The 14,589-nt window shown below is 35.6% G+C and overlaps 2 protein-coding genes across 2 annotated transcripts in view; one reads left to right on the top strand and one right to left on the bottom strand.

Moving 5' to 3' along the window:
• Window positions 1-13,668, top strand: part of TTC14 (tetratricopeptide repeat domain 14) — a 33,176-nt gene extending 19,508 nt beyond the window's left edge. The window contains exon 13 of the mRNA XM_060150062.1: window positions 13,529-13,668. Coding sequence (XP_060006045.1) covers window positions 13,529-13,578 — 50 coding nt within the window. The 3' untranslated portion in view covers window positions 13,579-13,668. The remainder of the gene's footprint in view (window positions 1-13,528) is intronic.
• CCDC39 (coiled-coil domain containing 39) overlaps window positions 1-14,589 on the bottom strand; it is a 46,110-nt gene that overhangs the window by 6,074 nt on the left and 25,447 nt on the right. Inside the window, exons 13-14 of the mRNA XM_060150056.1 lie at window positions 13,407-13,615; window positions 1,425-1,548 (exon numbers count right to left, since the gene is read on the bottom strand). Coding sequence (XP_060006039.1) covers window positions 1,425-1,548; window positions 13,407-13,615 — 333 coding nt within the window. The remainder of the gene's footprint in view (window positions 1-1,424; window positions 1,549-13,406; window positions 13,616-14,589) is intronic.

Here is a 14,589-nt window from a genome sequence, read left to right on the forward strand (position 1 = left end):
TAATATTCACTGAGAGCTCATTTTGTTCCAGACACTGTTTAGGGGTTTACATATATTTACTTCTTAAAACAAAAGTAACAATATTACCCTAATTTTTTAAGTGAGTAAACTAAGACCCCAAATGGTTAAATAACTTATTCAAGGTCACCTACCTAATCAGTGATAGAACCAAGGCATGGACAAAAGCACTCTAACACCAGTGCTTTTATGTAACTCATCAAAGCCCTTGTTGGTAGAGAAACTTAGCTGGAATTGCAACATCTATCTACTTCCCATCATTTAACAGACTAGAGCCTACAATTCACCCCTTGGGAACCTTCAAAACCTGAGAGGAGGAAAGTCCTGTTAATAGTGGGCAGAAGCCTCACGTACTAAAGACTGATGAGTTATAAGAAGGGTTTGAGAGCTGGGACTCATTTCTCATATAGGTTGGGTGGAATTTCCTGAGGCAAAGTGGCAGACATACCACACAGTGTAGTAGGTTAGGGGCAGCCTTAAAGAAGGGCTACAGAAGGAAACTTAGAAGATTAAGTAGAAGTCCAAATGGAGGGTGCATCCACAAGAGCCATCCTCTAAAGATGTGAATTGGAGATCTCTTTCCCACTCCTATCCATGTATGATACAGGAAAAATGACCTAAAGTTACAATCTCCATTCCTTCTTTGAACTGTTTAGAGTAACTTCCCAGACCTCTCTGCAAAGGAAATCATACCTGTTCAGGGTATTTTCTACAAGGGAAAGATGAATATAGCAGTAGTCAGGAAGGAAATTGCATCCAACTCCTGATCACTTCTAAATTTCCCTTTAGGGTTACAAGGTACAGATAATCACGAGATGGCAGACAACTCTCAAAACATCAGAAAAAAACAGTAGATTCACCTGATCTGTCTCCCACCTAAAACGAAAGCAAAGGAACAGCCCTCTTCCTCTGTAGCTATCTGCCATACCAGGACAGCAATGATAAACTGGAGTGTAAGATTCAGAGGTGGTGTAGCTCTAGGTGACAATAAAGTCTAGGCTGTGGTCACATGAGTGCATGACTACAGTGAAGTAAAGCTTTGAGCCTGAGGTTTTGAACAGGTTGTCACAACATGTTAAGGACACCCAGAGTGACAGTGGGTCTTAGAGTAAAAGAGATTATGAACCTTGAATAAATGAGGGAAAAAGACATGACACAAATGATAGCAAAAAAAAGTGTCAGAGTGGTCCAGACCTCTCTTTGACCTCGTGTATAAAACTAATAATGCTTCAGTACCTCCATCTAGCAACTCATGTTTTATGACCTAATTAAGTGTAATAGCTACTGGAGTGCTATGAAATTTGAAATTTCATGGCAAAAATAAATTTGCCATTTTGGTTTTTAACAAAGAGCTAAGAAAGAATGAATACTTCATTCTATCACAACTGTAAATCCATTCAGATTACCTTTATTACGTAATAGGCCTGCGTTTTCTCCTCTTCTCCCTCAGGAGGCAGCATAACAACAGTAAGAATTTCATATCTATTCTTCAGCTTATCAATTTTACTTAGCCGCTCATGAAACTCAGCACTAGTATGAAAAAGAAAAGAAAAATTAAACACTGAAAAACAATATACTTTTAAAGGACTACTGTTCTTACAGAAGACAGTTTTCTGTTACTACTGAACTCAAACAGTTTAAATATATTCTCACATTGCAATTTTATAATTCAGTGTGAAGGGTCTCAGATTTCACCCAATTTGAAAGCTAACAAGTTAGCCTGCCACAGTTTCATGGATGCTGGCAAAAAAACACAAGATTTCTGGGTCAGAGGAAAAGGCCTTTATCACTCATGGCACACCAAGTAGCATGAGCTTCCTATTTGCATTAGTTCCCCTCACTCCCAAAGTGCCATGCAGGTGAGGAGGAGCTCAAATGGATGCTGCACATACAGCAGGTTTATGTCACAACTGAAGAACCTCAAGCTTAGTTAATCCAAATATTTTATAATGGAAAGTAAGCAAACATACCTAACCTTTGCTGCAGAGGGAGATACTATCTCTAGCTCCCAAGGCTGCTCACTATCCAAACATCTTTTAAAAGATGGTCCAGTGCAAATCAAAACCACAATGAGATGTCACCTCACACCCATAAGAATGGCTACTATCAAAAAGAAAAAAAAAAATAAAAACCCCAACATAGTATTAGTGAGGAAGTGGAGAAACAGAACCTTTAAGCACTATTAGTGGGACAGTAAAATGGTGCAAATGCTATGGAAAGCATGGCAGTTCCTCAAAAACTTAGAAGAGCCATATGATCCAGCAATCCCACTTCTGGGTATATATCCTAACGAATTTAAAGCAGGTTCTCAAAGAGATATCTGCACACCAATGTTCATATATTATTCACAAAACCCAAGATGCGGAAGCAAGCCAAATGCCCATGGACAGACAAATGAATAAGATACATAAAATGGAATATTATTCAGCCTTAAAGAGGAAATTCTGTCACATGCTACGTGGTGAACCTTGAGGACATTATGCTAAATGAAATAAACCGGTCACAAAAAGAAATACTACATGATTCCACTTATGTGAGGTATCTAAAGTAGTCAAATTCATACAGAAAGAATAGTGGCTACTAAGGGCTGGGGGAAGGGGGAAATGGGAAGGTAATATTTAATGGGTATAGAGTTTCAGTTTTACAAGATGAAAAAGTTCTGGAGATCTGTTGCTCAACAATGTGAAAATATATAACACTACTAACTGTACATTGTAAAATTGTTAAGATGGTAAATTTTATGTGTTTTTTACCAAAAAGTTTTAAAAGATAGTTTCAGTTTTATAAGATGAAAAAGTTCTGGAGATCTATTGCTCAAAAATGTGAAAATACTAACACTACTAACTGTACATTTTTAAATGGTTAAGATGATAAATTTTCTTTTTTACCAAAAAAAAATTTTTAACATCTTTATTGGAATATAATTGCTTTACAATGTTGTGTTAGTTTCTGCTGTATAACAAAGTGAATCATCTATATGCATACATATATCCCCATCTCCCCTCCCTCTTGCGTCTCCCTCTCATCCTCCTTATCCCACCCCTCTAGGTGGTCGCAAAGCACCGAGCTGATCTCCCTGTGCTATGCAGCTGCTTCCCACTAGCTCTCTATTTTACATTTGGTAGTGTATATATCTCAACGCTACTGTCTCACTTTATCCCAGCTTACCCTTCACCAGCCCCCGTGTCCTCAAGTCCATTCTCTATGTCTGTGTCTTTATTCCTTTCCTGCCCATAGGTTCATCAGAACCATTTTTTTTTTTAGATTCCATATATATGTGTTAGCACATGGTATTTGTTCTTCTCTTTCTGACTTACTTCACTGCATGACAGACTCTAGGTCCATCCACCTCACTAAAAATAACTCAATTTCATTGCTCTTTATGGCTGAGTAATATTCCATTGTATATATGTTCCACATCTTCTATATCCATTCACCTGTCGATGGACACTTAAGTTGCTTCCATGTCCTGGCTATTGTAAATAGTGCTGCAAAGAACATTGTGGTACCTGACTCTTTTTGAATTATTGTTTTCTCAGGGTATATGCCCAGTAGTGGGATTGCTAGGTCATATGGTAGTTCTGTTTTTAGTTTTTTAAGGAACCTCCATACTGTTCTCCATAGTGGCTGTACCAATTTACATTCCCACCAACAGTGCAAGAGGGTTCCCTTTTCTCCACACCCTCTTCAGCATTTATTGTTTGTAAATTTTTGATTATGGCCATTCTGACTGGTGTAAGGTGATACCTCATTGTAGTTTTGTTTGATTTGCTCAACATCACTAATCATTTCCCTAATGATTAGTGATGTTGAGCATCTTTTCCTGTGTTTGTTGGCAATCTGTATATCTTCTTTGGAGAAATGTCTATTTAGGTCTTCTGCCCATTTTTGGATTGGGTTGTTTGTTTTTTTGATATGGAGCTGCATGAGCTGCTTGTATATTTTGGAGATTAATCCTTTGTCAGTTGCTTCATTTGCAAATATTTTCTCCCATTCTGAGGGTTGTCTTTTCATCTTTTTTATGGTTTCCTTTGCTGTGCAAAAGATTTTAAGTTTCATTAGGTCCCATTTGTTTATTTTTGTTTTTATTTCCATTTCTTTAGGAGGTGGGTCACAAAGGATCTTGCTGTGATTTATTCATAGAGTGTTCAGCCTATGTTTTCCTCTCATAGTTTTATAGTGTCTGGCTTCACATTTAGGACTTGAATCCATTTTGAGTTTATTTCTTTGTATGGTGTTAGGAAGTGTTCTAATTTCATTCTTTTACCTGTAGCTGTCCAGTTTTCCCAGGACCACTTATTGAAAAGACTGTCTTTCTCCATTGCATACTCTTGCCTCTTTTATCAAAGAAAAGGTGACCATATGTGCCTGGTTTTATCTCTGGGCTTTCTATCCTGTTCCATTGATCAATATTTCTGTTTTTGTACCAGTACCATACTGTCTTGATTACTGTAGCTTTGTAGTATAGTCTGAAGTCAGGGAGCCTGATTCCTCCAGCTCCGTTTTTCTTTCTCAAGATTGCTTTGGCTATTCAGGATCTTTTCTGCAATTTTTTTGTTCTAGTTCTGTGAAAAATGCCATTGGTAGTTTGATAGGGACTGCATTAAATCTGTAGATTGCTTTGGGTAGTATAGTCATTTTCACAATGTTGATTCTTCCAATCCAAGAACATGGTACATCTCTCCATGTGTTTGATCATCTCTAATTTCTTTCATCATTGTCTTACAGTTTTCTGCATACAGGGCTTTTGTCTCCTTAGGTAGCTTTATTCCTAGGTATTTTATTCTTATTGTTGCAGTGATAAATGGGAGTGTTTCCTTAATTTCTCTTTCAGATTTTTCATCATTAGTGTATAGGAATGCAAGAGATTTCTGTGTGTTAATTTTGTATCCCGGTACTCTACCAAATTCATTGATTAGCTCTAGTAGTTTTCTGGTAGCATCTTTAGGATTCTCTATGTATAGTATCATTTCATCTGCAAACAGTGACAGCTTTACTTCTTTTCTGATTTGGATTCCTTTTATTTCTTTTTCTTCTCTGATTGCTGTGGCTAAAACTTCCAAAACCATGTTGAATAATAGTGGTGAGAGTGGGCAACCTTGTCTTGTTCCTGATCTTAGACGAAATGGTTTCAGTTTTTCACCATTGAGAACGATGTTGGCTGTGGGTTTGTCATATATGGCCTTTATTATGTTGAGGTAGGTTCCCTCTATGCCTACTTTCTGGAGAATTTTTTATCATAAATGGGTGTTGAATTTTGTCGAAAGCTTTTTCTGCATCTATTGAGATTATCATAATGGTTTTTATCCTTCAGTTTGTTAATATGGTGTATCACATTGATTGATTTGCATATATTGAAGAATCCTTGCATTCCTGGGATAAACCCCACTTGATCATGGTGTATGATGCTTTTAGTGTGCTGTTGGATTCTGTTTGCTAGTATTTTGTTGAGGATTTTTGCATCTATGTTCATCAGAGACACTGGCCTGTAGTTTTTTTTTTTTTTTTTTTTGCAGTACGGGGGCCTCTCACTGCTGTGGCCCCTCCCGTTGCAGAGCACAGGCTCCTGACACGCAGGCTCAGTGGCCATGGCTCATGGGCCTAGCCACTCCGTGGCATATGGAATCCCCCCCGGACCAGGGCACGAACCCATGACCCTGCATCGGCAGGCGGACTCTCAACCACTGCGCCACCAGGGAAGCCCTGTAGTTTTCTTTCTTTGTGACATCTTTGGTTTTGGTATCAGGGTGATGGTGGCCTTGTAGAATGAGTTTGGGAGTGTTCCTCCCTCTGCTATATTTTGGAAGAGTTTGAGAAGGATAGGTGTTAGCTCTTCTTTAAATGTTTGATAGAATTTGCCTGTGAAGCCATCTGGTCCTGGGCTTTTGTTTGTTGGAAGAGTTTTAATCACAGTTTCAATTTCAGTGCTTGTGATTGGTCTGTTTATATTTTCTATTTCTTCCTGGTTCAGTCTCAGAAGGTTGTGCTTTTCTAAGAATTTGTCCATTTCTTCCAGCTTGTCCATTTTATTGGCATATAGTTGCTTGTAGTAATCTCTCATGATCCCTTGTATTTCTGCAGTGTCAGTTGTTACTTCACCTTTTTCATATCTAATTCTATTGATTTCAGTCTTCTCCCTTTTTTTCTTGATGAGTCTGCCTAATGGTTTATCAATTTAATCTTCTCAAAGAACTAGCTTTTAGTTTTATTGATCTTTGCTATCGTTTCCTTTATTTCCTTTTCATTTACTTCTGATGTGATCTTTATGATTTCTTTCCTTCTGCTAACTTTGGGTTTTTTTGTTCTTCTTTCTCTAATTGCTTTAGATGTAAGGTTAGATTGTTTATTCAAGATGTTTCTTGTTTCTTGAGGTAGGATTGTGTTGCTATAAAGTTCCCTCTTAGAACTGCTTTTGCTGCATCCCATAGGTTTTGGGTCATTGTGTTTTCATTGTCATTTGTTTCTAGGTATTTTTTGATTTCTTGTTTGATTTCTTCAGTGATCTCTTGGTTATTTAGTAGTGTATTGTTTAGCCTCCATGTGTTTGTGTTTTTTACAGATTTTTTTCCTGTAATTCATATCTAGACTCATAGTGTTGTGGTCAGAAAAGATACTTGATTGAATTTCAATCTTCTTAAATTTACCAACACTTGATTTTGTGACCCAAGATATGGTCTATCCTGGAGAATGTTCCATGAGCACTTGAGAAGAAAGTGTATTCTTTTGTTTTTGGATGGAATGCCCGATCAATACCAATTAAGTCCATCTTGTTTAATGTGTCATTTAAAGCTTGGGTTTCTTTCTTTATTTTCTTTTGGATGATCTGTCCATCGGTGAAAGTGAGGTGTTAAAGTCCCCTACTGTTTTTATGTTACTGTCGATTTCCCCTTTTATGGCTGTTAGCATTTGCCTTATGTATTGAGGTGCTCCTATGTTGGGTGCATAAATATTTACAATTGTTATATCTTCTTCTTGGATTGATCCCTTAATCATTATGTAGTGTCCTTCCTTGTCTCTTCTAGTAGTCTTTATTTTAAAGTCTATTTTGTCTGATATGAGAATTGCTACTCCAGCTTTCTTTTGATTTCCATTTGCATGGAATAACTTTTTCCATCCCCTTTCACTCTGTATGTGTCCCTAGGTCTGAAGTGGGTCTCTTGTAGACAGCATATGTATGAGTCTTGTTTCTGTATCCATTCAGTCATTCTGTGTCTTTTGGTTGGAGCATTTAATCCATTTACCTTTAAGGTAATTATTGATATGTATGTTCCTATTACCATTTTCTTAATTGTTTGGGATTTGTTTTTGTAGATCTTTTCCTTCTCTTATGTTTCCTGCCTAGAGAAGTTCCTGTAACATTTGTTGTAAAGCTGGTTTGGTGGTGCTTAATTCTGTTAAACTTTGCTTATCTGTAAAGGTTTTAATTTCTCCTTCGAATCTGAATGAGATCCTTGCTGGGTAGAGTAATCTTGGTTGTAGGTTTTTCCCTTTCATCACTTTAAATATGTCCTCCCACTCCTTCTGGCTTGTGGAGCTTCTGCTGAAAGAACAGCTGTTAACCTTATGGGGACTCCCTTGTATGTTATTTGTTGCTTTTCCCTTGCTGCTTTTTTTTTTTTTTTTTTTTTTTTTTTTGCGGTATGTGGGCCTCTCACTGTTGTGGCCTCTCCTGTTGCAGAGCACAGGCTCCAGACGTGCAGGCTCAACGGCCATGGCTCACAGTCCTCGCCACTCCGCGGCATGTGGGATCTCCCTGGACCGGGGCACGAACCCATGTCCCCTGCATTGGCAGGCGGACTCTCAACCACTGCACCAGCAGGGAAGCCCTCACTTGCTCCTTTTAATAGTTTGTATTTAATTTTTGATAGTTTGATTAACATGTGTCTTGGTGTGTTTCTCTTTGGGTTTATCCTGTATGGTACTCTCTGTGCCTCCTGGACTTGATTGACTATTTTCTTTCCCATGTTAGGGAAGTTTTCAACTATAATCTCTTCAAATTTTTTCTCAGACCCTTTCTTTTCCTCTTCTTCTTGTGGGACCCCTATAATTCGAATGTTGGTGCATTTAATGGTGTCCCAGAGGTCTCTGAGACTGTCCTCAATTCTTTTCATTCTTTTTTTTTTATTCTGCTCCCTGGCAATTATTTCCACCATTTTATCTTCCAGGTCACTTATCCATTCTTCTGCCTCAGTTATTCTGCTATTGTTTCCTTCTAGAGTATTTTTAATTTCAGTAATTGTGTTGTTTGCCACTGTTTGCTCTTTAGTTCTTCTAGATCCTTGTTAAATGCTTCTTGTATTTTCTCCATTCTGTTTCCGAGATTTTGGATAATCTTTACTATCATTATTCTGAATTCTTTTTCAGGTAGGTTGCCTATTTCATCTTCATTTATTTGGTCTTGTAAGTTTTTACCTTGCTCCTTTGTCTTCCAGAACAGGAAAGCCACTGCCTCTCTTTGCAAGGCATGCAGAAATATGAGAAACCTTTGGAGAATTGTCTCCTAAGATTTTGATTTTTAAATCTGCTTGTTACTTTTTTCCTTCTATTCCAGTAAATTTATATTTTTAAACTATTTTTTAACTTATATAATAATAATACTAAGAATGTTAATATATGCACAGCAACATGGACAGTGACTTGTTTGCCTGCTACAACTTCATGAAAATAAGCCTTCCAATCATGGTGAAAAGAAATCTTCAACATACCAGGTTCCTACTCCTAAAGAAAGTTTATGGTAAAATATATTAAGTATCAGAAGTTACAGCTTTGCTTATTTTTAAGTATTATTATTGTTTCATCAGAAAATATTTACTTGTCCTTTATGTGATTTTAAAAGACAAGTCTTGTTGGCCTTCTAGCTTAAGATGGTAGACTGAGCACAAGAATCTCTCTCCTCCTTCCTAAAATGGAAAAGATTAAAAGAAAAATAAACCAAAAAACCCACCACAGCTCTGGGAAAAGAAAGAAAATTTTTTCATGAATTCATGAAAAATGGAAAACAAATGGGATATGATTGACAGGATGAAAAAAAATGGAGATTCAGAAGATTATATAGTAATAAGAGCCATTTTTCACCAAAGAAGTCTGGAGAAAATCCAAACTCAGTAATAAGAAATAAAAAGAGCAAGAGTGATCTCTGAGGCTACTGTCAAGGTAATTAATAAAAGGATTGCCTATAGAACATCTGGGCCACTCTCCTCAACCCCTCAAAGTACATAGAAATGTTGGCAGGAATTATTTATGCTCCAGTGATAACCCTCAAAATTACCAGAGTTCCTAACATTGTATGTTGAAGCTGGAGAGAAAAGCAAAAAAGAGCATGAAGTAATTCCAGGCTTCCACAACAATGGAGGTTAATAAAAGAGAAAGGCAGTGCCAGCCAGAAATGAAACCTTTCGTTGCCCAAAATAAACCCCTTATGCTCCTTATAGGACAGACTAGCCCAGAGCTTACAGTCAGCCCTCCCAGTTAGGGGAGAGACCTGTTAGAAAAAGCAATCTACCTAATTGCAGAAGAAACCCATACCAGCCAGCTATACCAATCACCATGATTATTAATTAAGCATTTGTTAATAAATATAACAGAGAGCCAAAGATTATCAGCATTTATGAAAAGCTAACGGTATGAATGAAAAGAACAAAATGAGCAAAGACAGAATAGACCCTAGGAGAAACAAAGATAATGTATGGGATAGAAAAAAACCTTCAAAGTATTCTAATTAGTATCTTCTAAAACATGAAAGGATATTACATCCAAAAATGCCCCGTAAAACAAGAATGGGCTGCTATGAAAAGAAAGAACCAATGAAAGAATAAGAGTTCTCTCAAATAATCTCCACTTTTTAATTTAAAAGTAGTAAATAATACTGGGCATGGTGGGCACACGCCTGTAGTGACAGCCACTCAGGAAGCTAAGGCAGGAGGATCTCTTGAGCCCACGAGCTCTGTACTGTAGTGTGCTATGCCAATTGGGTGTCCGCACTAAGTTGGGCCTCAACATGGTGACCTCCCGGGAGAGGGGGACCACCAGGTTGCCTAAGGAAGGGTGAACTGGCCCAGGTCGGAAACGAAGCAGGTCGAAAGACTGAATCAATGATATAGAGAGAGGAGAAAGACAGAGGGGCAGGGGATGGGGAGAAGACAGAAAGGATTGTAATGGGGCGAGAGGGAATATCTTAAAAAGTGGAATAAAAAGAATAAAAAATTAAAATGAGAGAAAAGTTAAGAAATCTGGAAGACTAAGCATCCACTAAAACTAAGCAACAGATGGAGAGAGTGTTGTGAGAAAAAAAAATTGAAAAACTAACAGAAAAATATTTTCCTGATATGAAGAAAGACTTGAATGAAATAATTAAAGGAGCTCACCAAGGGTCAAACAAGAAAAATGAAAAAGGATAAAACACCCAGACGCACCCATGAAAGTTCTGAAATCCCCCAAATAAAAACATTGTCCCAAAGCTTCCAGAAAGAACACAAAAACCAGGTTCCCTATCTGGAACCAGACCTCCCATAAACAACACTTTAATCTGGAAGAATATGAAACACTTTCAAACTTCGACTGTAATTCAAACATGGGGAAGAATAAATATGTTTTAAGCATACAAGGACTCGAAAATTTCAGAAAACATCAGTTCTTGAGAAAAAGTTTCAAAACATATTCCAGAGAAATGAAATAAGAATCCAAGGAAATAGAATAACAAAAGATACATGAAAGAATATTAAACCAAGAAACAAGTAAAACATGAAGCTAGGTTGAAATTATTGCTGGCAATTGGCTGTACAGTTTAATGCAAGTTATAAGAAAGAGTTCTTTTCAAACTAGAGACATAATATTAAAAACAAATAACAACCCAAAACTATAATCTGTGATTTCAGTAATAAATGAAAGATGGAGAAAGGAAATACAGCAGTAAAACACGCTAAAAGTTGTAACTATTTTAGGAAGGAAAAAATAATAGTAACTAATCTTCAGTATTCAGAGAGATAGGAAGATTAGAATTTCTTTTGAATTTAAAAATAAACAAAATAATTTAAATTAGAATATACATACTACAAACAAAGAGGAAAAAAGGGAAATTCAGTAAAACCAATGAAAGAACAGAAAGACAAAGAGAATACCTACCATATGATCCAGCTATTCCACTTCTAGGTATCTACTCAAGAGAAAAGAAAGCATATGTCCATACCAAGAACACATATGTTCATAGCAGCTTTATCTGTAATAGCCCCAAACTGGAAACAACTGAAATATTCATCAACAGGTAAATATATATATAAATTAGGGTAGACACATACAGTGGAATGGTACCACTTAGAGATAAAAAGCCAAGGTCAGCAAACCATCCTATACCTGCTACTTGTTTTTGTACAGCCCATGAGCAAAGAATGGCTTTTACATTTTTTAATGTACAATGGTTGAAAAATCAAGAGAAAGTTTCTATTTCATGAAATATGAAAATTCTATGAAATTCAAATTTCGGTGTCCATAAAGTGGAACACAGCCACACTCATTTATTTGCATATTGTCTAGGGCTGCTTACACTCCATAGTGGCAGAGTCAAGTTGTTGCAACAGAGACTGTATGGCCAGCAAAACCTATAATATTTACTATCTGGCCGTTACAGAGAATTGTGTGGGATACAGCTAGGTAATACTTCAGGGAATTGCTTTAGCCTTCAAAGTTGAAAACTAATTAGCTAAGCATCTTATCTCAAGAAGTTAGGAAAAGAACATAAAAATAAATCCACAAAAATAGAAGAAAGAAATAGTAAATGTGAGAGCAGCAATTAATAAAATAGAAAATGAATTCACAATAGAAAAAAATCAGCAAGAGTTTATTCTTTTCAAAGAGTAATAAAATTCATTAACTACTGGCAGGACTTATCCCACCCAAAAAAGAGAAGTCACAATAACCAATATCAGGAATGAAAAGCTACAAGCACTGCAGCTATTAAACATATAATAAAATGATATTGTGAACAACTTTATGGTAATAACTTTGAAAATTTAGAAGAAATGGAAATTTTTTCCTAGGAAAAATATATAACTTACTAAAATAGATTCAAGAAAAAAATACAAGATCTTCATTGTCCTATAACCAATAAATTGATTAAACCAACAGTTGAAAATCCCCCTCAAAAAACTCCAGATGTCCAATGGCTTTACTGGTGAGGTATTTGAAAATTCAAGAAAGATATAATTCTACTCTTTTACAAGCTTATGCAGAGTGTAGAAAAATAAGAAGCACAAAGATCATTTTATAAAAGTAGATGTAACCTTAATAACCTGATAATTTGACAAGGGCAGGAGAGAAAAAGAGAATTATAAGCATAGATGCAAAAATTGTATTAAAATATTAGCAAACCAAATCTAGATACATACAAAATGTAATATGTAACAAATAGCTGTATTTATTACAGGAATGTAAGTTTGTTTTAACTTTGAAAAAGCATCAATATATTCAATTATATTAACAGACTGAAGAAGCTACATCATATCAGTGAGTACAAAAAAAGCATATAATAGTCAACATTCATTCCTGATTAAACAAATTAAAACAACCTCTTAGCAAAGGATGAAAATAGATGGGAACTCACTTAATATTATAAAGAGAATCTCAAAAAAACACTATAGTAAACTTGATACTTAAAGATAAAACAGTTAAAACTTTCCCTTTAAGATCAACCACCTGCAAGACAAGGGTACCTGCAATCACCACTGCTATTCAGCATTGAACTGGAGGTTAGATAACAAGGACAATAAAGTAAGGACAAGAAAAGTTATAAAGATTGAAAAGGCAGACACAAAACTGTTATTTGCAAATGATGTCAGTGAAATACCTAGAAAGTAGAATCTACAGATCAATTGTTAGAATTAATAAAAATTTAAGCAAGGCTGCTGAATACTTAATATACAGAAATCAACTGCATTTCTATACACCAGCAACAAACCAAAAATGAAATGCTTTAAAAGGAGATAACACTGATAGTAACATTAAGAAAAAATAGCATGTATCCAGGAATAAATCTTATAAAAGATATGCGAAATCTCTAGGGGAAAATTGCTTCAATAAATGCAGCTGTCGGGTATCCATAAGGGAAAGCATGTTATTGGACCCTTACCACAAACCATACACAAAAATCAGTTCCAAGGAGATTAATGATCTTAAGGTAAAAGGATAACTCTAAAGAAAGGAGTTAGCCTAAGGAAAGAGAGGGAAAAGCATAGCTTTGTAGCTAAAATATGGCCTATGTATTATATTAAAAGCTTTTTCAAACAAATAAGAAAAAGATGGACATCCAGGGTGGTGGAGGGAGCAGTCAGTTCTTCTGACATTACTCTTAACGTTTTCAAAATTCGTGAGAAGGATTTTAAAACTCTAATTGTTACCTTATATTTTGCCGTTCTTGATCAACACATCTTATTTGTGATGCAAGCATTTTTTTGTGAACCTTAATTTCTTCATTCCGTTCTTCCATAGCAGTGTGTAATTGCTGTTTTCTTTCTTCCAGAGAAAGAACTTCTTCTGCCTTACTGTGAAGCATATCTCGAATACGTTTAACCTCAAGTTTTAAAAGATTGTCTTCTATCATCAAATCCTATCAACATAACAAAATCGTCAAATATTGAAATAATAATTTGCATATCCAAACCAAAATATATTTCCTTTTTATTGCTACAAAAGTCAAACTTGAAAATATAACATTTTCTAATTTGACCATTGACCAAGATATTAATTAGGGTTAAATTTAGATTGCTCTGAGTCATGACTGATTTTCCTTTTATTTTTATTTTAAGGAAAGGGTTTATGGTTATTCCAAGTCTTTTATTATAATTCAATTTTAAATTCAAGTTTACTAAAAAAACAAAAAGAAGAACTTATAAAATTGAAAGTTACAATGTCCAGCAAATATATGAAACCCAATGGATGAGCATTTTTATATTCTAAACTAAATCTTACAAAATAATGTGTAAATACCTTTTTATTTTAAAACAGTTCAGTCATGAGTAGAGTGCTGACACAAGATCACACTAATAGATCAATTTTCAGAATAGAAAGCCCAGAAAAAACACTCTAGAATATAATATTTTACAAATTCAAAACAAAGCTTGTTAGCTGGAGAAAAGATTAGATCCCCATATCTCATATGTACCAAAAATAAATGCCAGATGAATGAAAGAACTTAATGTAAGAGATTAAACCAGTGCAGCCACTAGAAATGTAAATATCTGTTTGATTTTTAGTGTGATGAAAAAGTTTCTAAGCATAAAAATTATACAGGGAAAAACACTTAAACATATAATGTTAAAAAAAGTTTTTATGTCAAAAAAAACTGAATAGAAATTTAAAGACAATGGGACAAATATTTATGAGTTAATATTTATGAGTTAATATTTTAACATATGAAGATCTTTTGCCAAGCATTTAAAAAATATAAACCACCTGGGGACTTCCCTGGTGGCGCAGTGGATAAGACTGCACTCCCAATGCAGGGGGCCCGGGTTCAATCCCTTGTCAGGGAACTAGATCCCACACGTGTGCCACAACTAAGAGTTTGCATACCACAACTAA

The sequence above is a fragment of the Lagenorhynchus albirostris genome, chromosome 5, assembly GCF_949774975.1.
Source record: "Lagenorhynchus albirostris chromosome 5, mLagAlb1.1, whole genome shotgun sequence".
NCBI lineage: Eukaryota > Metazoa > Chordata > Mammalia > Artiodactyla > Delphinidae > Lagenorhynchus > Lagenorhynchus albirostris.